This window comes from Blastomyces gilchristii, assembly GCF_000003855.2.
Source record: "Blastomyces gilchristii SLH14081 genomic scaffold supercont1.31, whole genome shotgun sequence".
In the NCBI taxonomy this organism is placed as follows: Eukaryota; Fungi; Ascomycota; class Eurotiomycetes; order Onygenales; family Ajellomycetaceae; genus Blastomyces; species Blastomyces gilchristii.
This window is the reverse complement of record NW_003101652.1, coordinates 258,746-283,196: the sequence shown is the minus strand read 5'-3', so window position 1 is coordinate 283,196 and position 24,451 is coordinate 258,746. Positions and strand designations below refer to the sequence as shown.

Genomic DNA, 24,451 nt, shown 5'->3' with positions numbered 1-24,451 from the left:
AAATGCTGACAATGCTGACAATGCTGACGACGATGATGGTCGATCGATCCTGACGGACGTGTAAAAAGGCGATAGAAAGCGCGCTTTTCCCGTTTGGAAAGAGAATCCCCTCCCGACGTTCTGGGCCGGATCGGATTGTCCCGGAGTCCGTTGGAGTTTTGGCAGGAGAGGAAGAGTCGCCTGCATGATCGGTTCAGGTATGTGAGGGTTCATGGGGAGGTGGAATCGGGGGACGAGACGGCGAAGGCGTTTAAGTGGAGGATTCAGCGGCTGTCGCCATAAATAAGACCGGTAAGGGGAAAAGGAGGAAGGGGGGGGGGGGGGGCTCCGGGCTCTAATCAGTTTATAATCATCCTTTTTAGCTGATTGAGCGCATCCCGGTTCGTTTGAATAGCTGTGTTTCGTCAATCATAATACCGACTCGCTCGCGTCTGTCTGCTCTAAAGGCTACTTGACGCGGGATATGTCATCAAGGTCAGCTTCAACAGGCTACTAGGAAGCATGTACAACCTGCTTCCTGACGAATATTAAACTCTATGATATTATTATTGTTAGTTATTGTTAGCCGTTATAACTATACTATACAAAACCCTCTCCGTGCTTGAAAATTTCAGCTGGGGATAATATAGAGAGGAAGCAACTGTTTTTCTTTTTTATTTTCCTAGTTCGAAATAAAACACTTCATCTCTGATACATCTTATATCTCCTTTTCAATAATATTTAATATTTTACATTTAGTCCACCTTGGCTCCCCTCCCCCACACGTATAAACGCGGCAAGCGCGTTAAACGCCCCCTTTCATCTGCGAATAAAGTCTACATATTGTATGTATACCAACTGCCATCACTCGACATTCCTCCCATAGAGTAACTCTGGGAATTTCTTCATTTACCATCTTTTTAACAGTGTAAATTTTTAAATTTAATTTACCTGCTACTGCTTACATACATATATATATCCTTGAATACATACCGCCAACGGACTACATCCATCCCATTTACACAACCTCACTCAACCCCATCAGACTACGGGGAACAAACCATTCCCAGCATGGTTCGCCGGCGACTCAACAACCAAAGTACCAGCTCCGGGGATATTTCAGCAGATGTGGACGATATATCACCATCTATACCGGGGAGACGAAAGGAAGATCACATTGAGCGGGAGAAAGGGGAACGGAAACGGAAACGGAATGGAAATGGAAATGCGGCCGCACCATCCCCATCTTCATCCGCGTACAACTGGGTCATTCTAGCCATTGCGAGCGGTTTGTTCGCTGCCACGAATGGGCTGTTTGCGAAATTGTAGGTGATTTTTTTTTTCTTTTTTCTCCTTTTAGAAGGTTTATTTTCTTGTTTTTTTGGGGACACCCCCTTTTTTTACATAGAGAAAAATAGAAAGGGGGGAACAGGGGTATATAAATGGAGGAATCCATGAACTTTCTCCGCCCATACTACTCTCGTCCCGCGCGTGGCGTTTGCATACAACTACAAAACTAGGGGCGGTAGGGGGAGGTAGAATGATCAGAATAAATATTATGGAATGATTCTCTCCCGAAATTGGCATCAAACCATATATCTCTCTATTTTGCATACGTTGAAGCTACAGAACTAACCACTCCTCCCCCCCATGACACCCAGGACTACAACCCACCTCACAGCCACCATTTCCCAGACTCTCTCTCACTTCCTCAACCTCCCTCCCTCCTCAGCGAGGATAGCGGAATATATAACCCGCGCCGTAAGTCCATCAAATCCACGATGCCCATGCCCCGCCCCACCACACCAAAATCATAAAAAGAAAGAAAAAGAAAAGACTAAACCTGACCATAACTAGCTCTTCTTCGCCCTCAACATCCTCTCCAACGGGGTAATGTGGGCCATGTTCACGCGGGCCCTGACGGCCTCAGCGTCGAGCACAAAAGTGGCCATCACGAACACGACGGCGAATTTCTTGCTTACGGCATTGTTGGGGATGGCGGTTTTTGGGGAAAGGGTGGATGGGTTGTGGTGGGTGGGTGCGGCGTTGATGGCGGGGGGGGGTGTGTGGTTGTGGGGATGAGGGAAGGGGGGGAAGGGGGGGACGAGGGGGAGGTGAGTTAGTTAACTAAAGAGTGGATGATGAATTGGTGGGCGGGTTTTGCTCTATGCGATGGGTTTGTTTGTGGAGTTGGTAGTTCGGTCGGTTTGTGCTGAAGGGAAATAGAATAAATAGAGGTCGTGACTACTGCGAGTCCATATATGTGCGTTGGAAAATTATTATATAATATGTTAAGATGTCTATATATCACTCAGGGCTAGCATTCCCACAATTTCTAACCTCTTCAGAGCCTAATATCTAAATGCGCGAGATATGGGCCTTGCCTAGCAACAATTGAATACAACAGAGCATGAAAAGAGAAAAGAAGAAAAGCCCTTCTTCCCCGCCATTAGTCCAGAAAAATTTCACACGTACATATATAGTACATTCATTCATTCATACATACATACATACGATATCACGGATACCTAATTCCCTCTCTCCTCCAGCTCCACAAACCCCTCCAACTCCTCTGTCCCATCCACAATATCCGACGAGGTTCTCGACTGCAATAATTCCCCATCCCACTCATTCGCCTCATGCCCACTTCCCCGTCTCCAATCTCTCTCCTCTTGCGAGGATCCCAGCCGCAACAAACCCCCCCTCCCCCTCCCCCTCCCCCACCCCATCCTCCTCCAAAAGGCCACCTTCTCCGTCGCCCACTGAATAAGCTCCCAAGCCTTCTGCTCAACAATCCCCTCACCAAGTCCACTATTACTACCATGACCATGACCATGTCCATCGTCCCCAACACCAACACCAGACGCGGTATGCTCCTGCGCCTCAACCTTAAACTGATACTTCAAGCAATCCTTAACAGTAACGAGGCCGGAGAGACGCCCACGATGTTCCACGAGGATCACCCGAGGCCCCATCTTCTTAAATATCTCCATAACCGTCTCTAGCGGTAGGCGTGGGTGAACTGTTAACGGTGCCAAGTCGACGTACTGGCTAAAATCTATGGAGCGTATGCCCGCTGAGGTGGCGATGTCGTCGAATGTGCGGGAGGGGGGCCGGTCATCGGGGCTGTGATCGGAATTGAAGGGGTGGTCTTCGGATCGGGAGGATGAGGAGGAGTTGGATCCGAAGGTCTGTCGGTTGGAGGGTATTTGGAGAGTCAGGGAGCTTGTGGGTTGAACGGTGTTACGGTTGCGGTGGGAAGAAGCGGAAGGGGTGCTGGTGAAGCGGCATTTGGCGTTGGGGGAAAGGAGACCTTCCCGTTTTGCGCGATTGATTGCATATTGAAGCTCTGTTCTGCCGATGAAGCCTATAACGACTTTGTTGGTAAGGTCTTCAACGATTGGGAAGCCCTGGTATTTGTGTTGCTGAAGAAGATTCTCGGCTTTGGATACTGGGAAATCGGTTGCCGGAAGCACGACGGGTTTGCTGGTCATGGCGTGGGAGACGGGGACGTTGAAGATGTGGTCTTCTTTGTTGTCGAGGAATGGGAAGCCGTTGAACCAGATCATGCGGTCTGCAATACCGCCCTTCCCGAAACTGTCGCTGACTGCCTTGGTTACGCCAACCACAATCTGCTTGGAAGATTAGCACTGATGTATATTATCTGCGTCAAGCAGGTTTTCTAGCTTACCATCGTTGGGAGAATATAAGTTAAGGCGCCGGTGAGCTCAAACATGATCACTGTGACTGATACAGTCAAATGCATGATCCCACTCAGTGCAGCACCTGCTCCAAGGAATGCGTATGTTCCAGGCGTGATACAAGGCACATCAGGTTCGCAAGCAGCAAAAAACTTCGAATCCGGAAAGGCTTCATATAAAGCTTGGACAAGAATGCCAACCATCCGACCAAAGGAAGCTCCTATGGCCATCGATGGAACGAAGATTCCAGCGGGTACCTTGCATCCATATGAGACGATAACCAGGAGGACTCGAACTATTGTAGCAATAGCAAGTGAGATAACCATTGACCAGCGATTATTAGTGCTAAATCAAAAACCGTTAGCACAATCCAGTCCCTTGAACACAGGAATGTCGCGAAACCGAGAATAGTACATACTTGCAAATTCCATTATAATCATGTGCTCCTTCACACTCTCTAAACAAGATCTCCATCATCTCAGTCATATTGATCCTTAGGAACATATTCGGGTAGCATATCAATGCAGTGACCCCGGCGAGCACCGTAGCTTCGATAATTGGATGTCGTGATAGATACTTCTTCCGGAACGCCTGCGATCTCAAGTTCCATTTCATAACAAACACGCCATATAACCCGCCAAAGACGCCTAGCAAAACAAAGAAAATTAATTCAAACGAATGCCACGTCCGATCATATTTCACCTGGAACATTACGAGCTGGCCTGTTCGAAAGGGGTTCATTGCCTAACGCGATCGTGAGCAAAATATGCAAATAAGAAGAACAAATAAAGCGGATCTAGTCAGGACGTACCGCAAGGACTCCGGTTGCTACTAGGGCGCAAAAGTAACTCCTCCAAAGTGTTTTCAAGGGAAAATATGAAGCCATTTCCTGTGAAAAGGTCAGCAAATCTACGATTTGATATTCTGGAAATAGAGGAAACCGAGAGCAAATGAAATACCTCCAACGAAAACAAAACACCCCCGATAGGAGAGCCAAATGCGACTGCTACTCCAGCACCAGCTGTGGCAGTCAGGATCTCCCGTGTCTTTGCCGCATTCCGCTTATATTTGCCGAACCACCGGGAAATAACATTCCCCGTGCATACAGCAAAATGGACGCTGGGGCCTTCCTTGCCCACTGAGAGCCCGGATGCAATCGACAGCGGTAAGGTCAAAGATTTTATGATCAAGGTCCTAGCACCAAGGAAACCTTTCATGATAAAACCAGCAATAATAACTTTGATTTCCGATATGCCAGAGCCCGCAGCATATGGCGCAAATGAGTTGACGAGGACGGCAGATGAGAACGCAAAGAGCACCTAGAGTACGGGAACCGCAATTAGACACTGTAATCTCCAGCTTCATAAGGACACGACGGCAACATATAATAGAACCTACCGCGAAGATAAAGTATGCGATGTAGTTTAATGGCGCTATCGGGGTCCACGCCCGCCATTCCGGACATCCTTGCACAGCTGCAAATCAGTAAAAGGGTGAAATAGAAAACCGAAAGAAGAAGACTAGGAGCCGCCATAATGTTAAAAGGACAAAAGGAAAGAATAAATACCATCATCGGCACCCCAACAGCAAAACGACTCATTCAAATAAAATCCCGTCGTGCAATATCCCAACTTGATATCTGCCAGCCACTCCGTCACGATATTGAGGAAGGCCGCATTGAACCCAATCGCAGCCCCGACAATCGTGATAACCAACCACGCCTGGCCGGCATCGTACGATTCCCTAACTTTCCTCCTCCATCCCAGCGTCCCCTCTTGGTCCCAGAATCGCGATGCATCTATGCGCTTGGCCCGTCGTCGTGCCTGCTCGTGCACGGCGTCCTGCACCCAGTCGATGGTGGTGAAGTCTTCGTAGCGTTTGATCTCGTTGATCTCGTAGATTTCGTCTCTTAGAGGCGAAGGAATAGTGTGGGCACCGCCCTCCCGCGGGGTTTCTGTAGTGGGTGTATGTGCATGTTGTGGTATGGTATCGGTGGGGGAATTGATATTCGGCGGATGGATGGAGAAGCGGCGCTGAGAAGAGCGGAGAGAGTGAGCGGAGAGAGATGAGCGCGAGGGGTTCATAACACCGGCGACTGTAGGGGTTCAGGTTATCATCCTCGATGGGGACGGAGCAAATATAATGTCACTGTCTATGATAAATACGTGGATAGATGCGGATAGCTTTGCTGATGGTGAAGTTCGAGAGCTGTTGTTGTTTCGCAGTTTGGAAGTGGTGATGATTCATTCCCTCCCAGTCTGGGCCAGCCCTAAAGAACTAAATAAATATTTAAATAAGTCCGTGGTTGTTGTGAGGAAAAATAAGAGAAAGGACGAGAATCACGGAAATTAATTATTTAAACGCTTATTGGTAGATATTTTAGTATGTATTATTTATATATAAAGAGAGAGCTGTATATTTTGCTTATTTATTCAATTGGAAGTGCACATTCATCTCATATTTAGTTGACTAAATATCCTCCATCTTCCGCACGCGTTTATTATTTAAATAGACAACTTCCTTCTAACCTCCCAGCTACCAACTAAATATCGCGCATTTAGATCCCCGTTATATATCCCCAGCTTGCATCTTTATATAACTACCGCCATCCTTTACGCGCTCCCATATCAACCTCCTATTTTACGCTGAAACAATCCACCTCACGTTCAGCAGCATTCTCCGCCCATATTCCAATCCACTTTCTCTCGAGTCCCATCGCGCGAGAAATATAACCAAACGCCTTTCTCGCTCTATGCCTTCCAACACCTCTGCCAACCCTCCGCCGGAGGAGGTCAGCGGCCATGCTGCTCTGCCATGTACGCTACATTCCATCCCTTCTGTCCACATCTCACGTGTAAAAGGTGTTGCGACTGACAAGTATATTCGAATGCGACAGTGACTAGAATCAAAAAGATCATACATCTGGACGAAGACATAGCCCAGTGTTCGAACAACGCCGCATTTGTGATCGCGGTGGCAACCGTATGTGCTTACTACCCATCCTAGGACTGTCTATGGGACATGAGGGTTACCAGATATGTACTAATACGGAGGCACTATTCTGCATGTATATTTTAAAGGAGATGTTTATCCGATACCTGGCAGAGCAAGGTCACAACGTTGTCAAGTCCGAACGGAAACCAAGACGGACAATCCAGTACAAAGATCTAGGTATGTCACATTTAATCATAAACTACTTTTGCGAAACATGTGCACAAACATTCCCTTCTGGTCTTTCTTTTCTCTCTCGTCCTTTCATACAAATCTGCCCAATACAAATAAGAAAAAAGAAAAAGAAAAAGAAAAAGAACTACCCCGTTTTAACATCTACCCCACAGCAACCGCTGTTTCCCGCATCGACAACCTCGAGTTCCTAGCCGACGTAATACCCAAGACGACGACATATAAACAATTCAAAGAGAAGAGAGCCAAGGAGACCGCCAATGGCGCTGGTGTGTCGAAGAGCCAGCGAACACTGAACGGCGCGAGGGTGCGGGCAAATGGCACGACGACGTCGTCACGAGAGCGGAGGGAAGACTCCATGCTGGCCTTGAACGGGGAGGGAGACACGCATCTGCTGACGTCCCGCCCGCCGATGGTTATGCACTCATCACGGCCGCCTAGTTCTTTCGTGGCCAACGATCCTATGTATCCAGACGATGAAGTGGTTGGGGCTGATGGGGATGTTGAGATGACACAATGAGACACTTCTTTTTGTTCTTTCTTGTTGTCATGACTGAGGGTATTTTTCGTCTTCTATTCCTGTTAAGTTTTATTTTGGCTGGTGTACTTTATAAAACTTTTGGGGGGACAAGGGAGTTGATTTTGTTATCCACTGCTTTGTTTTCCTTTACATTTTGATGTATTCCATGGTTAGCTATTGTTATTGTTAGCATTGATGTTTGGACATGAGTGATATTTACTGGACTGGTGTTTTTTATTGGGAGTGTTTTAAATATGAGATAAAAAATGGGAAAGAAAGGAATAAATAACTGGGTGTTTGCACATTGATTTCCCACTGCTGCGTCAAGTATTCAACCGCATATCTAGTTTTAATCTTCTCTTCATAAACACAACTATATCCATCTTTTCCTCTGCTGTCCTTGTTGTTCGCCTTCATTCTTTGGCTGTGGACGTTTTCCTCATTGTTGTGTGGGCCAATCAGCGTCTCGTGATTTGGCTTCCGGTCATCGCGAATTTCCAACCTCAAACCATTCTCCACCGCTGAACTTCCCCTTCAACCTCCTCGAGTCCCTCCCATCCCATTCACTCCACTAAATTGCCAATCCAACTCCTCCATCCCTTCTCCCCGTAGAAACTGCTCAATCGCATTTCGCCTGCCATGCCTCCCCTCTCCACCTCTGCCGCCTCCACCCTCGTCCGGGCCTGCACCCGCCAGCAGCTCTCCTCCGCCCGAACAACCGCAGCCGCACTCACCTCCTCCGCCCAGCAACAACGCCGAGGACGAGCCTCCTCTGCCTCCACGTCGACAACTTCCTCCTTCGATAGCCCCTTCGGCCAGTCCAAGGAGAGCGCGTCGACCCTCAAGATCCCCAGCTTCAAGAAATATGCCAGCAAGTCCGGCGAGTCGTCGAATAAGGTGTTTTCGTACTTCATGGCTGGAAGTATGGGGTTGGTGACTGCCGTCGGTGCCAAGGCGACTGTGCACGGTAAGTTTTTGAGATACCTTTGCTTTTTTTTTTTTTTTTTGGGGGGGGGGGGGATTTTGTGTGTTGTGGTGACTCTATCTTGGAGGGAGAGGGGGAACTTCGGTTAACGAGCGTTCTGGGCGACGGATGTGGTTGGGTGATTTTGGATGTGGAAATGGAATCAAGTCGACAATTGGAATTGAAGTAGGATACATTGGGAATGTGCAATTTGCTAATTGAATATGGCTGAATCCAGATTTCCTCGTCAACATGTCTGCTTCCGCCGACGTTCTCGCCCAGGCCAAGGTTGAAATTGCGCTCAATGCGATCCCAGAAGGCAAAAATGTATGCATCCCATTTATCCTTCCGCATCCTTTTCAATTGGAGACAAATAAAACGGAATGATAGAAAAGAAGAAAGATGATGGAATCATTGCAAAATAAAATCTGACTTTTTGCGCGCGCCTCTGCGTTCCCACGCAAAACAATACAGGTCATCATCAAATGGCGAGGCAAACCCGTCTTCATCCGCCACCGCACCGCTGACGAGATCCAAGAAGCTGAGAACATGAAATGGGAAGATCTCCGGGATCCTCAGGCCGATGCGGACCGTGTACAGAAACCCGAGTGGCTTGTTATGCTTGGTAAATTGAAAATCCCCCCTTCCTCACCCATCCGGCCCTTTGCCTTCCCAATCAGGCATATGGATAGTAAACAGATAGATATCTAACAAACCATCCACTAGGCGTCTGCACCCATCTCGGCTGCGTCCCCATCGGCGAAGCCGGTGAGTATGGAGGATGGTTCTGCCCATGCCACGGCTCCCACTATGATATCTCCGGCCGTATCAGAAAGGGTCCCGCCCCCCTCAACCTCGAGGTCCCGCCATACACCTTCCCCACCGACGATAGTCTGGTGATCGGTTAGAAAACTTGCTTAACTAGCAGAAACACAGTCAACTATCTATATAAAAATACAAACCGAACGAACAAAAACAACACATACATACAGAATTCTACCTTTTGATTTTTTCTTTTTCATTGAGCTACTCTCCCACGCTCTCAGCTCATTCTTCAATTCCCTTTGTGTGTGTATATTTTTTGCTTTTCACCCCCACTTTGTTTATCTACCTTGTTGGAATTTGGTGGTGTCGTGTCGTGTCGTGTATGCTGGGGAAAACAGATGTGTAACCTCTTATTTTCTTTTTATGCATCGTGATCATAATATTTCTTGTTAGATGAAGACAGAGAGAGTGCGAGAGAGAGAGAGTCAAAGAACTTTGAAAGACGGGAGAAAAAAAAAAATAGACTTTTTCTTGTATATCTCCCTACACCTATCATCTATCTACTCTCCCTGTCTATTCAGGCTATGAGCAACGGAAACTTCAGCCCGGAAGAAAACAATGGCGATTGAGAAGGGGTCACCCATTCTATTTCCTTTCCTTTCAACAACACCCAATCCCTTCTATCTGCTGTTTCTCCCATTCGCGGTGACATCTCAATTGGGTATTCGAATGCGGTTACAGCTGTGGATTGGACACTTACTTTGCGCGCCGTTTGAGTGGTGGCGCGGTTGGTATGTGCATGTACAGTGAATTTTCCTTGCTGTTCGCCGAGTGGCCGTATATATGCAATAAACAACTCTTCTCTAGACTTTCGTGGAACCTTGGAACTCGCCCAAGGTTAAAACTATTTACACGCGATATTAAACTATGGTTAATCGAAGTAGATTAAAGGAAAATTTTCGGGAGGCTATATTCTTTAAGTATATAATATAAATTTTTCCTTCTCCCATCATCACTAGTAATGTGTAACCAACTGCATGGCGACGAGTATTTTGTATAGATATTATATGATATAAAACAAAGGAAAATATAATGGAACAAGAAGAGAGAATACATCGAAAAAGGGGAAACTCGAGGGTAGGGTTTAAATGCAAAAAAAAAAAAAAAAAAAAAAAAAAAAAAAAAAAAAATCTATCTATCCCAGCAAATACACATGAAATACTTTCCTATCTTCATCAGAAATAAATCCGTCGCTATCGCCCTCACCGTGGTCTAAATATAGCAATCAACACGCCCATCACGGCTGCACCAGCCGCCGCGCTCTCAAGCGCGACCGTCGTCAGCTCGCGTTGGGATAGCGTAATGCGTCGTTCACTGAAGAGGTAATGGATCGTTTGGCGCCAGGAATCTGGCGAGAGGGAGGCGTCTGGGGGTAAGATCGAGGTGGAGGGTGGTGATGGTGATTGTCCAGTGGGTTGTGAGGGGGTGAGTGAGGGTGTTGAAGTAGATATGACCGCTGGATCGGGAATATCCTGTTCGGGGGACGGGGCGGGTTCTAATGGTCCTTGTCCTGGTCCTGGTTGAGTCTCCTCTGAGACACGGGAGGATATGGGAGCAGCTGGCTCGGTGACTTGTGCTGGCGTAGCAGCGAGGGTCGCAGCAGCAGTAGTACTGGCAGCAGCATCAGCATCAGTGCCTTCAGCGGTACCCACACCCTCTTTCATCCCATTCTCCCTCTCCAACGCCTCCATAACCTTCTCCTCAAACCCCTTCACCAACCTCCGGCGCCGCCACGGCTCCACCGCAACCTGGAAAATCAGAAACAGCAGCACATTCACCCCCATCAGACCCCATGTGCCCCATGTACTCATGCGGCGGATCTTGTCGGACCAGATCTGCTCCTCATGATAGCGGGATAGGATGCTTTTGCTCAGCACGGCTGCGGCTTCTTCCGCCTCGCGCTCAGCTGCCACCAGGGACTCCTGCGCGTTTGTCTCGGTGCGCTCGTTGGCATGGTCCGAGCGGTAGAGGGAGGTAAAGCGCTCAAGATCGGTAGGGCTCCAGGCGTGTTTGCGTTGTAGGAGCTCGTTGACTTCACGCTGTGAGGTGGAACGGCGGTTTATGGCGGCGGAATACGCTTTTTTGGCTTCTTGGACGCGGATGCGGGTTTCGCGGACTCGTTCTTCTGGAGGGTTGGAGGTGGGTTAGCATTGGTGTAGGAATGATACCAGTTCCTTTGTTCTCTCCTCTTTCATTTTTTCTCTCTCCCTTTTTTTTTTTTGGTGACATAATTCTATAAACTGGGATCAATGGTGCGGCGGGTTTGGTTAAATATGTAAACCAACAGAACCCCCCAATGGCAACATATAATTCAATACGTACCCTGAATTAGAATATCCTGCTTGAGCTTCTCAATGGCAGAATAGCCCGTGAGGTCATTCAGCCTCTGACCCGCAATGAAAATGTTCGACTGCATATTATCCATCAACCGAGTAAACTGCTTGGAGAGGTCCGATCTGCGCTTTTCAATCTGTGACGGCAAGCCCCGGTAGTTTCCATTCCCATTCCCATTCCCATTCCCATTCCCACTCCCACTCCCGTTCTCTTCACTCTCCCCCTTGGCATGGTTTTGCTTCTGTTCATGCTGTTTCTGTTCCTGCTGTTGCATCTTTGAATATCCGTCCAGGCCGTCTTGCTTCTCCCCACCTAACGAATCCGACTCAACCTCCGATTCCTTTTTCATAAAAGCACCCTGTACCTCCCCATCCCCTTTCCTTCCTGCATTCCCCTCCGCGTCTTCCTTAACAGGCATGGAATCATTTTTCTCCCCATCTATCCCCTTCCCACCTCCCTGCACAGAGTAATACCGACCACGGAATCGACAGCGCAAACATAGGGACGCAGATGCATACGCATTGTTATTGATATTGTTATTGGGCGCACTGGGTAGCCATTGATGTTCCTGACTAGAACCTGTCTGGAAGAGTGCAATTGGGCGTGCTGTTCTCGTAGTAGATGTAGTTATAGATTTTGGAGTGGATGTTTTGGCGGCGGCGGCGGTGGTGGAGGATGTTCGTGTGAGATTTATGGATGAGCGGAGAAGGGATTGCCGGAATATTAGTGGGATGGGTTGCATGGTGAGGTGAAATCTGTCTTTGCGGCAGAAGACAGCTTCATTGGCGCGCGGGAGGAGGGGAAGGGAGAGAGGTTTGTTGTTGGCGGTTGGTGTTGTGAAGATGGTGAAAGTTAAGAATGGTGCCGAGTGCGGAAATATGTTGCCGGAGTTTGGAGTATCCACTCACTACTCAAGACAATGCCATTGCCTCTCAAATGCCTAGATGGACTACTTGCTGCCCATCACTGCATTTTGTTCCATATGAACTTGATGTAAGTGGTAATAATTAAAATGCGAAATTTATTGAACTGCATTCAAACAATGGTGACGGTTAGAAAATTTTCTTTAAAAATGCGGACTTGGCATGTTGAAGTATGAACTTGATATCGACATCTCAGGCATGCCGTCAGATATTTACTATTTTGCTAATCATATGTTCATTTAGTAGTCTTCCTTTGGAGTTTTTTGTTTCACATTATAATCACCGCTGACAATTTTGTATCTACCATTTACAATGAAAAGAAAATAAAAATAAAAAGAAAAAACATATTTAGGAGGGTTTCATGCGCCGGTCACGCTGCCTGCCAGTGTAGGAAAAACCTTCAAAAACAAGGATATATTTCACATCGTAGCACCAAGGCGACGAAATAGCCGTTCCGAACGTGGAGTACAGAGTAGTATACTAGAGGCTAAATAATACAGAACTGATAACACCGACCTGGCGCGCGCGAAAAAGCAAATAGGCAAATATAAGATTTAACAGAAATCGCAAAGGGATTACAAAAAGCACCTAGCCCTATCTAGACACTGGCAAAAAAAAAAAAAAAAAAAAAAAAAAAAAAAAAAAAAAAAAAAAAAAAGAGAGAGCCCGGATAGCGGCGGACAGACCGCGAGTAGGGGGAAGAAGGGGATATTAAAAACGGTTGTTGGCGTAGGGAGGTGAGAGAACTTTATCGTCTGTCCCGTCGACTGGATGAATCAGTGGAGTAAGGAGATTTACGAGGCAGAGTTACTTTAACACCCCCCCCCGGTGTGTTGTTAATATCTGCGATGATCATCGCCGTTGTAGTCATCATCATCATAATCACATGGTAAAACTAATCAATTAACGAGCCATTCATCCCTTCAGTCCGGAGTCTGAATCTTATGGTCGCCCTTCACGGCTTCCGCGTACGTGGGTGGTGCGCGAACATGTTGGTCGCTGCTACTCGCCTCCCCGGCAACATTTTCTCCAGGCGCAGAAGGATGAGGCGGCTGCTGTGGTCTTGTTGCCGGATCAACGGCAGGTGCTGTTGTTCCGTAGGATCTGTGAGGACCAGCGTGAGGGGCTGATGGCGGTTGTTGTCGTGGTGGCTGATGTGATACATAGTAGTATGTTACTCGTCCGCCCTCTGTGTCATTGCGTTGCCCGCTTGCGCCCACGATGGGCTGGTAGCCGTCTGGATAGTCACTATCGTCTTCTGGATATTTTAGGATTATGTACCAAGCGTGTAGGAGGCCGGGGACGTAGCCGAGGATGAGTAGGGCGACGTTGATGAGGGAGTCGGCGGAGCAGATACCGACTTTTACCCAGACTGTTTTGGACGGCGGATGGTTGGTTAGTTAAGTTTTGATGGAAATCATAAAGTCAGGCGCGTACGGAATGATGCACTGGATCGTGCGGGGGGTGTCATCTACGCAGTAGAGATAGTGGGATGGCAACATACCAGCGATAGGAGGGAAGAGGACGGCGATGAATGCGAGGAAGCAGTCTGGTGAGCAGCACATGGTGACTGTCGGATGTCGTATGTATGTACAGTACGTCCAGTGCTGTGTTAGTTAATATAAAAATATTATAGGGAGAGAGTATCAGCGCGTCAGGGGCAGAATGAAAGAAATATAGCCTAAATAGCTGGATGTCGGGTGTTGACGTCTTGTCTTTGCTTTTCCAACTGCGGAGAATGCGGTAGCCTGCGAAAGCTCCGTCAGAGTTGTCGCTAATTTAAAGGTTGCTGGTGATGGACGTGGCGGAGGGGCGGGGTCACATGACCAGCCAAGGATGAGGTCGGGCTGGGCTATTTTTAAACTCGCAGATATCAACATCAAACGAACGGTGGGGATTATACTGTATGGTATGCACAATATATGCTACCAGAAGAACGGCAGTCTTAGAAAACGGCATTAGATCTGCTACTGCATTTTCACCACCTATTTCGATCGGTCAGAGCGCCAGCTGAAATGGCGAATCGGCATATGATAGCAGCTATGTACTCTGTACATACGTCACATCATATTGGCGTAATTATTGCCCCCTTCGCCAACCATACAGAGGCAACGAACTCATGCTGCCCAAATCAACTATACAACTATAGAATGCATGTCAAACAATGTCAAAGCTCCCACCATCTCGAGGCCAGGACAATGATAGTACTCTAGTTAGAGATGACTACGGAGTAGACCTATTTGAAATGGCGATAGCAGTGGCATGCTATTTGACATATCATCCAGATTCTCCGTCTAGTTTGTATATTTTCACATTACAATGCATCGGGGAAGATAAGGATGGATGAAATATACCCTAGGCAGGAGAACGCCATCCATAATAAATTGCCTCTTTACCGCTGCAATCTGATCAGGAATTCATCATTCCCGTTCCCAAGGGTTGTCCAGACTCCTTATAAGGGCAGCGGCGCAAATGACGAGATTCATCAGCTGAAATTCAACTGAGTTCACTTGTCCTGGAGGAGGTATAATCCGGCGCCACATTCTGAATGCATTACACGGCCGGGCTGGTATTGACTTCGACAATGCTTCGGAAGCCAGCTCCATGAGGGGACTCAGCTGCCTTGATGTCTATGATTCTAGTCTGCCAATCCATTGGCATAGATACCAGGTAGCATGGGCGTGGAGTTGGGCAATGCGGTTCCTAGAATCTCGCAGGAAGAAATTTGCTTCATTGAGGCCCATGCAACGTGTTGATTCCAAACTTTTTTTATTCGGGACGCAGCCTACAGCGGCTTTTGTTTGTATGAGCTACAATGAGGGGGGTAAAGGAATATGAATGGATAGAATGTGTATGCACTGTACAGAGTAATTGAATGCTTGACACCTCTGTAAAGAACTTTATATGTATGCTGTGATATTTCAAAAGAATGTGGAAGAGGACATTGTTTCTTTGATGAGCAAACTTGCTGCAGGAATTGACCAAGCGCATTGTCAAGACAGACTTTTTTTCAATCTCAGTATTATTTCTTGGGAATTGAGGCTCAAGCAACACGAAATAAGATGTGAGAATATAATCAGTGTCTTCATTGTATAGAGTACGGAGTAGAAAAGACCTTATGAGAAGAATAATTTCACGGTGGAAATAAATGCCCGGTATTATTACAAGGCTTCAGTTTCTAGTGGTATTGTAGAGAGTCCTTTCTGTTGGTACTGTACAATACAAGTACCCAGGTACGGAGTACTTGGCAAATGACAATCCAGCAGTCATTGTAATAATAATAATTAAATACAATGGTGTAATAACTTTGTGCAGCATTTGTGCGTCCCCATCGCCCAGGCGAGGAACTCTGAAGATTTCCTTTGTTGCTTTTCCTTAGTGGTTCTTAAATTTTGGGGGCTTTTTATCCTGTTTTTCTTTTCCCTTATTATTTGGAACGCCCGCAACGGACTATGGAGAGAAAGCATCGATCCGGTGGTGACAAAACCGCTCAAAGCTCAGTGGTCGAAAGGGTGGCGTTTCTCATTTCCCATATATGGGACAGTTCAGGGGCTAGCCGCGACGGGCCTGGAGCTACCACAAAACTAACCGTTTGAAAAGCGAGCTCGAGTAATAACAAGGGTGATTGATGGTTCGATGAAACAAGTCTCGAGTACGTCAACTGTAGCCTTTTTTCACTGAATACGGATCCACGGATTGCAGCAGTGGTTCCAGTGGACAACACAGAAATAGCAAAAGGGTGAGGCTCAAACTCTCCTGGCGCAATGATATGATACTATGATAGGTACTCCAGGCAGCTTAGTCTTTGCGTTCATGCTGCGGAGTAGCACATACATGCATCCAGAAAGGAAGTTCCGATGCATGGCACTGTTCCTGCATGTACTACGTAGATGCGCCCACTCTGGGACTAAAGAAAGAACAATAAAAAAGGAATTTCCACCTTAGTACTGTTACTTTTTAGCGTGCGTCGTAGCAACGTGTCAGCATCCGTAAAACTGCACCAATGTTATTCTGACATGCCACCCAGCGTCATGGATCTGGTACCTACAGCGTTAGGTACAGTGTACTGCGTACGCAGCGTACATACATACATGTACAGAAATCACCTGTCTGATTGGCCATAGTGTTCGAGGTTTCGCTGTGTATGGTCATGCCAGGTACCGTACAGTAGTCGACCGACTGCGATACACGTACCCATACCAAGTACCCATAGTCTGTGCCTGTCTGTAATTCCAAGACAGCTACTCCGTACATTACATCCACACTTACTCCATACAGCGTAAGCAACCGCCCAGCCAGCGGCTAACGCATCGTTCCCATCCGCCTTCCTCCACTTCTTCTTTTCTTCTTCTTCTCCCTTTCCAACCTCATCGTCCAACTCGTTCCTTTTCTCGTTTCCTCGGTGGACGACATCCCCTAATTTTTCTCTTCTTTTTCTGATTCAATTCACTCGTTATCTTGTTTCTTGCCTCCTGACTCGCTCCCCCCCCCTTTTTTTTTTTTTTTTTTTTTTCTTTCGCGTCACTCATTTCGCATTCACTCCTGTCGACAACACCAATTCAGGAGCCAGCCACAGTTGCAATCCTTTCGCGGTTTATACCAGAGATAACAGACAGGCCAAAGGGGAGAGAAGGATATCTCAAGTGTCATCATGTCCGGTTAGCTTGTGGGGTGCTATTCTCGTCGATTCGATTCCCCCTGGGTCAACATCAAATCGGTCTCGAAAAGCTTTTGTCCCTCGTTTTATTTGCTTCGCTTTGTTTTTTGAGAGAAAACGACGTCGCAAATCCATCTGGAATTCCGCAAATACCGAAGACGCTCGCTTGAGTCCTAGTCCTACACATATATTCTCGCCATGGCTGGCAATTGCATTTCCCTAAAGGGTTCGAAGGCTTGTCCTGCCTTTTCCAATGCTGCCATCTTGACGAGCCCTGAAAATCTGGTCAAATTGTATGTTTTTATTCTACCCTAATATATAGACCCGTCAGTTGTGGTTTATCATATGCTGATCTACTGAACCTTTGCAGTTCTTTTCTCTCATTCGTTTCCAATACACAAGAGTTCGATGAGCACCTGTTCTCATACTCTAATAGCGAATATGTCAAAATGAAGTATGCATTTTAATTGGACCCAACCAATCGCTTGGAGTTAGCTATGTTGTGCTAATCATATTTTCTACTACTCTTCCTCCAACAACAGATACCAGCAGGTTATTGGTTGTTCCGATATCAACCTTAGCGATACCTCTTCGCTCTATGCCCGATATACACTCAGCGTAATTTGTAATGGAATTGTTCAGAGCTCAGCGGCATGTGGAAACTCCCCACCTCTCTGTGCAGAGTCCTGTGTTAGTCCCCAATTTTCGCAGTATATTTTCGACTATATGGACATAGGTTAATATTTTTTTGCGACAGGCACAATATGCTACTAGTGAACAACTAATAGCTGTCAACCCAGAGCTCTGCGGAACTCCGAGAGATGGATACATGGATCAGATCAGGGCTGATTTTACGGTCTGTTCGAACCCGAAGGATGCGCTAACCGATACTTGCATCTCTGGCGACGAAAATGAGCCAAATGAATGCGGTTTTGCTCAAAACATATTAGGCCTCTGTAGCTTTTGCAAAGGAAGCACCACCAACTCAACAGACTCTTGTTGTCTCGCCGCAGATGTCGAGAACCGCTGCGAGGGACTCACTCTTCCATCCGTCGGGCCCCTCCCTCCTCTTTTTCCCTCTCCAACATCTTCACCACATCCGTCGGATCCAGCAGCCGTGTCGGGTAATGGGCTTTCTGGTGGTCAAATTGCTGGGGCCGTTGTGGGATCTGTTGCAGGATTTGCTATATTGGCTGCTCTTGGAGCCCTGCTCTTTATATGTTTGAGACGCAGGCGCGAGCAAACTCGGGCACCCGTCCTGAACCAACCCTCACCACCGCGAAGTAGTAGGACACCAATGCAATATGCCCCTGGAAGTCGGAACGGTGCATATGAGGTCCTCCCAGGTAGTCGTGTGGCTAGGATGTCGGCACTACAAGCAAGCAGTCATGATGGATCTCCGCCCCGTACTGCTGGCGGAATTGCAGCAGTAACCCCTAGTCTTGCCAAGTATCACGATTCGTCCGATTCTGACGCATACGGGGAGAGCCCAGCACGGTCTAAGCGTGGTCCACCTGTTACGGGCAAGAGAAATGGGTCTCTTTCAAGTGCATCTGTCCTAGCGGGGAACAGTGAAACGGCTTCGCCAAGATCGGGGAGTGGTGGCCATTATTCCTCACCCGAAGGGATGGCCAGTGGCCAATCTGAGCAACTACCCTACTTCAGAGATTACTACTCTCAGGATGATATCCACCCGAATGACAAGGTTACCGTGCTGTGGGCGTATCAACCTCGTGCAGGTGATGAGTTTGAGCTGGATAGGGGCGACATGCTTAAGGTCGTGGGAATATGGGATGATGGATGGGCAACTGGTGTTAAGCTAAACGAAAGGGCTGAGGATTATGAAATAAGCCACAACCCACAGCGTGATAGCGGCGTTTCTAACGGCTCAGGCAGAAGAGGATCGTCTCCTCCACCAACAGGTGAAATCAAGGCATTCCCAGTATGTTCCATCGTTGATATATCCTTTTTCAAACTATAAAACTGACCGATTACGATAGCTTGTGTGCGTCTGCCTACCTGAACATTGGAGGAAAACTATCGACGGTGATCTCTCAGCCGAGACTCACGGCGATTCTTTTAACCCTTAGCCGCTCCCGTATTTTCTGGTGACACCACCCTGTCTCACGGTCCTCATTCATGTCTTGACGATTGCGCCTTATTCCATTTCTCTTCCAACTTTTCTGCTTTCTACTTTTCTGGCGTTTATTCAGAGGGCGGTTGAATTGGTTCTCCAGTTGTTACTCCATTGCGCGAATCGTGTCAACATCGCAAATGGGCGGTATACACATATATCTCTTACGCGTTTCCGTTCCCTTACATTCTAACGTACCCGGCCCAAATAGAAGACCCCACGCTGCTGCGCTGCCTGCTCCCCCATGCCAAGGGCCCTTTTAATTCCCCTCCTTCATGATTTACCTCTACATCTTTGTTTATATATGTCCGCAAGACGTTTTATATCCACGGGCTGCAAGCTCTTCCATTGTCTTTCTTCCTTTGTTTCTCATTTTTCTCCCTCTGATCGTACCGATCTAAGTTTTTATTTTAGTGTTTACTCTCCAGTTTTTCCTCCACACTCTTTCGTTCGAACTCGGGTACACAATATACCTTTTCCCAATATTTCAACCTCAGCGTTTGCTCCTTAATACTGTCACAACAAGCTATTGTGGCGGTGGTAAAACCTGCGAGCTGAGTTGTGTACTTTATTACTTTGATCGGTCTTCCTTTTTCTTTTCCTTAACCGTTCCGCGTCGTCCTATTTACCCTCCTTTATGATATGGAAAACTTGGCCCCAGTTGGCTTCATGTTTCCCCCGCTACCACTTGTTCTGCTTGTTCTTTTTTCTTTTTTATCTTTCTAACTTTACCTAGAGCAGATGTAGTTTATACCCCACCGTGAATTTTATCGATGACAGATGTAAAAGAGATTTCTTTCCTCTCCTTCTTTTCCCCCTTTGCTTCGACCATTATCTTTTCTTGTGATAGATTTCACATTTGATCCTTCTCTCTCTTTTCTCGCACTATTCTTCTCCTAACATTCTGCGCTTCTCTCTATTTTCGTCAAGAGAGACCTGGTAGTCTTATCATTATAGCTGAAGCGCTTAGTTAAAAGAAATGATTAAATAGGCCTGGTTACATATCACATTGCGGTATCTGAGTTGAGGATATTAGATACGAGAGTTGAGTTTTCAAGTTGATTTAGGAAGGAGGATTTTGGGCTGTCTAAGTGGGAGATTTCACTCTTTTCTCTTCTTTCCCCCTTTTCCCAGAGTACAATCACGTATATAGTTACCTGTCTATCTTATATTCTTGCACTTTTTCAAGTTTCCGGTTGAAATATTTGCAGGTTATCTTCTTCACATTCATCCCACACCACCCAAATATTTCAGGATGTTTTTTCATGGCTGCTAGATCAACTAGACCAGACAACACAGTGGCGGCAAGTATTCTCACCACCTTCATGTCACATGGCAATTCCTCCAAAGTGTCCGGAAGCAACCCCCCAGAGCCCGCCTCTTTTACCTATTTGAGGAGATACCGATTGACAAGCTGGCCGCAAGCGTAGGGTAGGGTAGCCAGAGATTTCCATTTATCTATTGACATGTTTATATTTGCGAAAGTTGCTGGTTACCAATATATATATGCCCCTGGTGCTTTGGTTTTGCTTGAGCGGGTGAATAGAATGAATGTCTCGCATCGCCCTCCGTTTACGATGCGTCCGTTGAATTCGTCCCATTATTAGCACAATCTATCTCCATATGAATTTTTTTTCTTTTCACATGACGGGTTCCCTAGGAGCTTTTACATCTCAGGAAGAGAAGAGGAAGGGCTGGAGGAGAGACCCGGTGCCTGCGTGCGACAGGATTAGGGACAGTGACGATTGGAAAATGCCTGGCTTTTTCTGTTGGGAATATATATATATAGATATTGAAGGGACGATGGATGATGTGCCCCGGCAAATGTGGGCCGGCCCTGTAACCACCCACTATGGCTATTAAATGCATTTGCAGGATAGATTGCATAGATGTAATCACTGCAGACAAACCTAGCCTGTAGTAAAACAAGGGGATGCATGCCGAAGGTCGTACGTAGCCAGCGGGAAAGAAACAAGCATTGTCGGCCGTTTGCTTCATTCATTCTCCATTTTTGTTCAACGACAAATTTGGGCCCATGTGAATCCTTCCGTATTCCTGCGTGTAGTAATTTCTTTGCCCCTGAGAGCCTTGCCAGCTGCTAGATCTTCGGTTTATCCCAAGCCTTCTCCTGAAGTGTCGACCCTTCATGCTATTCCACAACCTCGAGCATTTACGGCCTGGTTCCTTTTATTTAACTACTTATGTGATGCTGGGATCATTCCAAAATCTCACTCACGTTCCCACAAGTGCATTTGCAGAGGGCTCTCTCTAGCTTTGAATTTGTAGAAACTCTGCTAGGGTCCCCTCCATATAAAAATCAGTATTTAAATCCGGCACAGATACACCATCGTCCGCCCCTGATAGCAGGAATCTAGAGCATGAATGATGAGAAACAAAGCTAGAGACAAAGCTAATATTGCCCAATTCTGGCAGCAGCTCGTCTGGAAACTAAGTTGTTGGCGTTTCCAAAGGGGTACGCCAGCGCGTCTCTTACTAAAGACCCTTTTCTGGCTCAATAGTTTGAGAATCGAGTTTTGAAGTGACGGCGTAGTTATAACCAGAGATGCGAATACAACTCCGAAGAAGAGGGGAAATGTGAAATTGTTGTTTGAAAAATGGTATCTTTGTCTGTCTTTGCACTGGACATTAGACACGACTATTCAGCCCAATCAGTTGTCGATCATATATGAACTGAAGCATATGAGCATAGTAAGTGTGGAATCTTAAATGGCTCTGCTTGAAAAAAAAAAAGAGCCGTTGAATGATTCGGGAATCGCTGTTGGTGCGGGGCCCCTGGCTATGCTTTGTAGATCCTCATCATACGTTGGCACACAATGTAGTTTATTGCTACGGGTTTTTGGGGATAAGCTTTCTCGTGCCCTTGTCCTGATTATTTTGGCAGCCCATAGTAGCAAGATATAGCTACCAAAACGAAGTGAAGCAATGTAGGAACGCGCAACTGGGTGATTGATGCTACAGGAGGGGACGGATTATTACGAGCCCTAAATTAGGGTTAGGGATCAACCTGATGTCATGCAGACAAGCTGTGGAGTCATGTCTATGTTAACCCCTCCGAGCATTTAAGGAAGGTTTAAGGACTGATATGTCATAATATAAATCTCAGTTAAATAACCAGAGATCTAATAAGGTGCTTAGCGGAAAGAGAACTCAACAGTTAAGGTTAAGGGAAGAAAAGATGATGAGTAGATTCTGAAGTCAATATACTCTATATACCTAGGCAGAATCAGAACAGCCATAGTAAAAAATGGAAGAGGCATCATCGAGACTGATTTTATTGAAAGACTAAATGATCAAATACGCTACTCAGATGGTTGATAGAGAGCCAAGCTGTACGCTCATTAGGATGTCGTCGTTCTTTTTCTTTTTCAACATTTGATCGTGGAGAAATTCCACGAGCAATATCAGCTGCGCTCATAGATTATTAACCATGTAATTTCAAATAAGAACCATCAGGAATTGAAGTTTTTTATTAATTCCCATGCTAAGACAGCTCAGTCATACGCTGCATATCCAGTTTGTCTTGCCTAGCCAATCCATCACCCTGCACCGATACCCACCATTGAATGATGAGTGACGTTTTGTGTATATCTCTGACATTCTTATCCAAGGAGGGGGATAATGTCGACGCCGTCTAGGAGAGTATCATAGCGTTAATGCGATAGATAGGGAAAACAGTGAGAGTCCGATATCGGGAAGAAGCGACCGTCTATATGGGAATACGCTATATAGCTCCCGATTCTATTTGGCGGGGGAATGATCGACCCTGCGCAGGTGGGAGAGCTAGACAGATTTGCTATCCAATCGAAACCGTGCCAATGTACTGTAATTTGTTTGTTGGGTGGCCCCCACGGCCGAAATATTTAGCCAAGGATGATTCTGCTAGCTGTCTAGAAATCTCTAGCACTCCATCCCTCTCCTTCTGCATGGGGGGCCGATGGTGCTTGGATGAACACGGAAGTGCCATTATTGTTCTCGATCTGGGAGATACTACTCCGTAAATTGTTTGGAAATAATGGTATTGAAGAGGTCGCGCCAGGTTCAGAAACATTCTTGCGCAATGATGGCTAGATGAAAATGCCTGCGTATGTTCCTCGATGTAACTCGGGTGTTGAAACGCTGTGGAAAGTCACGTCAGTGAAAGAAAATGTCAAAGTCGAACGGAGCGTTTGCTGAGCGTTTCCTGGGGGCATGATATTTAACAGCTGATATACACAATTATGTTTCTCTGCTTCCGATACGGTCGAAAAACTTCTCATTCTTTGCTCTCTTCCAGTCCACTTTTCTCAAAGCTACTACTGTACGAAATCGGCCTCCGAATTCCAATATTGGGCGCCAGCGGATACCAGCCAGTGCAATGGGGTCCGTCCTTCCATATCGCTTTTAAACATCATGACCCCGGGTAGAATAAATTAGAGACACATTGTCAGGCCGAAGGATATGGACGGGAACGACGACGGATAGGCGAATTAATTATTGGAATGTTTGAAATGTTGAAATGTGTGGGGAAGAGAAGATCCTAGCAGTAGGAAATTGACGTTGAAGATGAAGGTTACATGTGTTTGCATTCCCCTGCATTTTAATAAGAGTCGAGGATGAAAAAAAAACGGCTTGCCAGCCAGCCCACCACACGATGGATAATATAATACCCCATGATGCGCAACCGGGGGCACAGAAATAATGACGGTGAAAATCTCTCTAGGAACGCGGAAAATGAAAATAAATTCTCCATCAACGCGGGAGGCTTGTGGGCAGCCAGCGCAGTGTATGTATTTCTCATCTTAAGTAGTCCATAGCACCTGTTTGATTCGCTATGAATACAAGAGCTAGCCCGTCGTTCGGGCTTCAACTTTTGACTGGAAAAAAGAAAAAAATAAATAAATAAATAAAATAAAATTCCCCTCCCGTCCGACAAGAAAGAAAACGAACAGGAGAAAGTACATGCACCTTGACACAGTTGCAAAACCTGCGTGCTACACTGCTCCACGACCTTCTTTCTCGCAACAGATGAACGAACGCCTCCGCTTATCGCACGCTATATAGGATGGGGATGAAGATGGGGCGGAGACGCTGTGACCAGGGGGCACGCCTTGGAAAGGGGGGGGGGAGAGAGTCTTGGAAAGGGCAAAACTAGAGGCCAAGTTCGTTCATTACAAAGTGTTTGATTTCGAGATCCATTGGAGCAACTCTGAGGGAGCCAAAATCTGCTCAAA

General features: G+C 46.6%; 7 protein-coding genes across 8 annotated transcripts; 4 read left to right on the top strand and 3 right to left on the bottom strand.

Annotated features, from left to right (window-relative positions):
• The first annotated feature begins 825 nt into the window (after positions 1–825).
• BDBG_08896 (uncharacterized protein) lies at positions 826–2,599 on the top strand. The gene is made up of 3 exons (XM_002620681.2): positions 826–1,304; positions 1,641–1,740; positions 1,837–2,599. Exons 1-3 carry the CDS (start codon positions 1,051–1,053, stop codon positions 2,059–2,061), a joined length of 579 nt encoding a protein of 192 aa, XP_002620727.1. The 5' UTR covers positions 826–1,050; the 3' UTR covers positions 2,062–2,599.
• Positions 1,399–6,063, bottom strand: BDBG_08895. 2 transcript variants are annotated; one of them, XM_031723774.1, is made up of 7 exons: positions 5,248–6,002; positions 5,079–5,155; positions 4,640–4,999; positions 4,492–4,569; positions 4,099–4,424; positions 3,671–4,025; positions 1,399–3,611 (listed from the first exon to the last, which is right to left on the bottom strand). In XM_031723774.1, the coding sequence occupies exons 1-7, from the start codon at positions 5,762–5,764 to the stop codon at positions 2,508–2,510; spliced, it is 2,817 nt and encodes a 938-aa protein (XP_031581096.1). In that variant the 5' UTR covers positions 5,765–6,002; the 3' UTR covers positions 1,399–2,507. The 2 variants fall into 2 exon arrangements, with proteins under 2 accessions (XP_031581096.1, XP_031581097.1); XM_031723775.1 differs by having other exon boundaries at positions 1,509–3,611; positions 5,079–5,146; positions 5,248–6,063.
• Positions 6,064–6,432: 369 nt separating this feature from the next.
• On the top strand, positions 6,433–7,383 carry BDBG_08894 (uncharacterized protein; the record flags this gene model as incomplete). The annotated part of the gene is made up of 4 exons (XM_002620679.2): positions 6,433–6,496; positions 6,577–6,662; positions 6,761–6,851; positions 7,019–7,383. The coding sequence occupies 4 exons, from the start codon at positions 6,433–6,435 to the stop codon at positions 7,381–7,383; spliced, it is 606 nt and encodes a 201-aa protein (XP_002620725.1).
• A 639-nt stretch (positions 7,384–8,022) lies between these two features.
• Positions 8,023–9,255, top strand: BDBG_08893 (ubiquinol-cytochrome c reductase iron-sulfur subunit; the record flags this gene model as incomplete). Its single annotated transcript, XM_002620678.2, has 4 exons — positions 8,023–8,350; positions 8,586–8,674; positions 8,822–8,972; positions 9,074–9,255. The coding sequence occupies 4 exons, from the start codon at positions 8,023–8,025 to the stop codon at positions 9,253–9,255; spliced, it is 750 nt and encodes a 249-aa protein (XP_002620724.1).
• Positions 9,256–9,929: 674 nt separating this feature from the next.
• Positions 9,930–13,058, bottom strand: BDBG_08892 (mitochondrion biogenesis protein). The gene is made up of 2 exons (XM_031723773.1): positions 11,495–13,058; positions 9,930–11,297 (listed from the first exon to the last, which is right to left on the bottom strand). Exons 1-2 carry the CDS (start codon positions 12,246–12,248, stop codon positions 10,375–10,377), a joined length of 1,677 nt encoding a protein of 558 aa, XP_031581095.1. The 5' UTR covers positions 12,249–13,058; the 3' UTR covers positions 9,930–10,374.
• A 25-nt stretch (positions 13,059–13,083) lies between these two features.
• BDBG_08891 (stress response RCI peptide) lies at positions 13,084–14,182 on the bottom strand. Its single transcript, XM_002620676.2, has 2 exons — positions 13,934–14,182; positions 13,084–13,801 (listed from the first exon to the last, which is right to left on the bottom strand). The coding sequence occupies exons 1-2, from the start codon at positions 13,992–13,994 to the stop codon at positions 13,353–13,355; spliced, it is 510 nt and encodes a 169-aa protein (XP_002620722.1). The 5' UTR covers positions 13,995–14,182; the 3' UTR covers positions 13,084–13,352.
• Positions 14,183–16,641: 2,459 nt separating this feature from the next.
• On the top strand, positions 16,642–20,862 carry BDBG_08889 (uncharacterized protein). Its single transcript, XM_002620674.2, has 5 exons — positions 16,642–17,379; positions 17,457–17,540; positions 17,629–17,776; positions 17,844–19,028; positions 19,087–20,862. Exons 1-5 carry the CDS (start codon positions 17,285–17,287, stop codon positions 19,174–19,176), a joined length of 1,602 nt encoding a protein of 533 aa, XP_002620720.1. The 5' UTR covers positions 16,642–17,284; the 3' UTR covers positions 19,177–20,862.
• Positions 20,863–24,451: the final 3,589 nt, after the last annotated feature.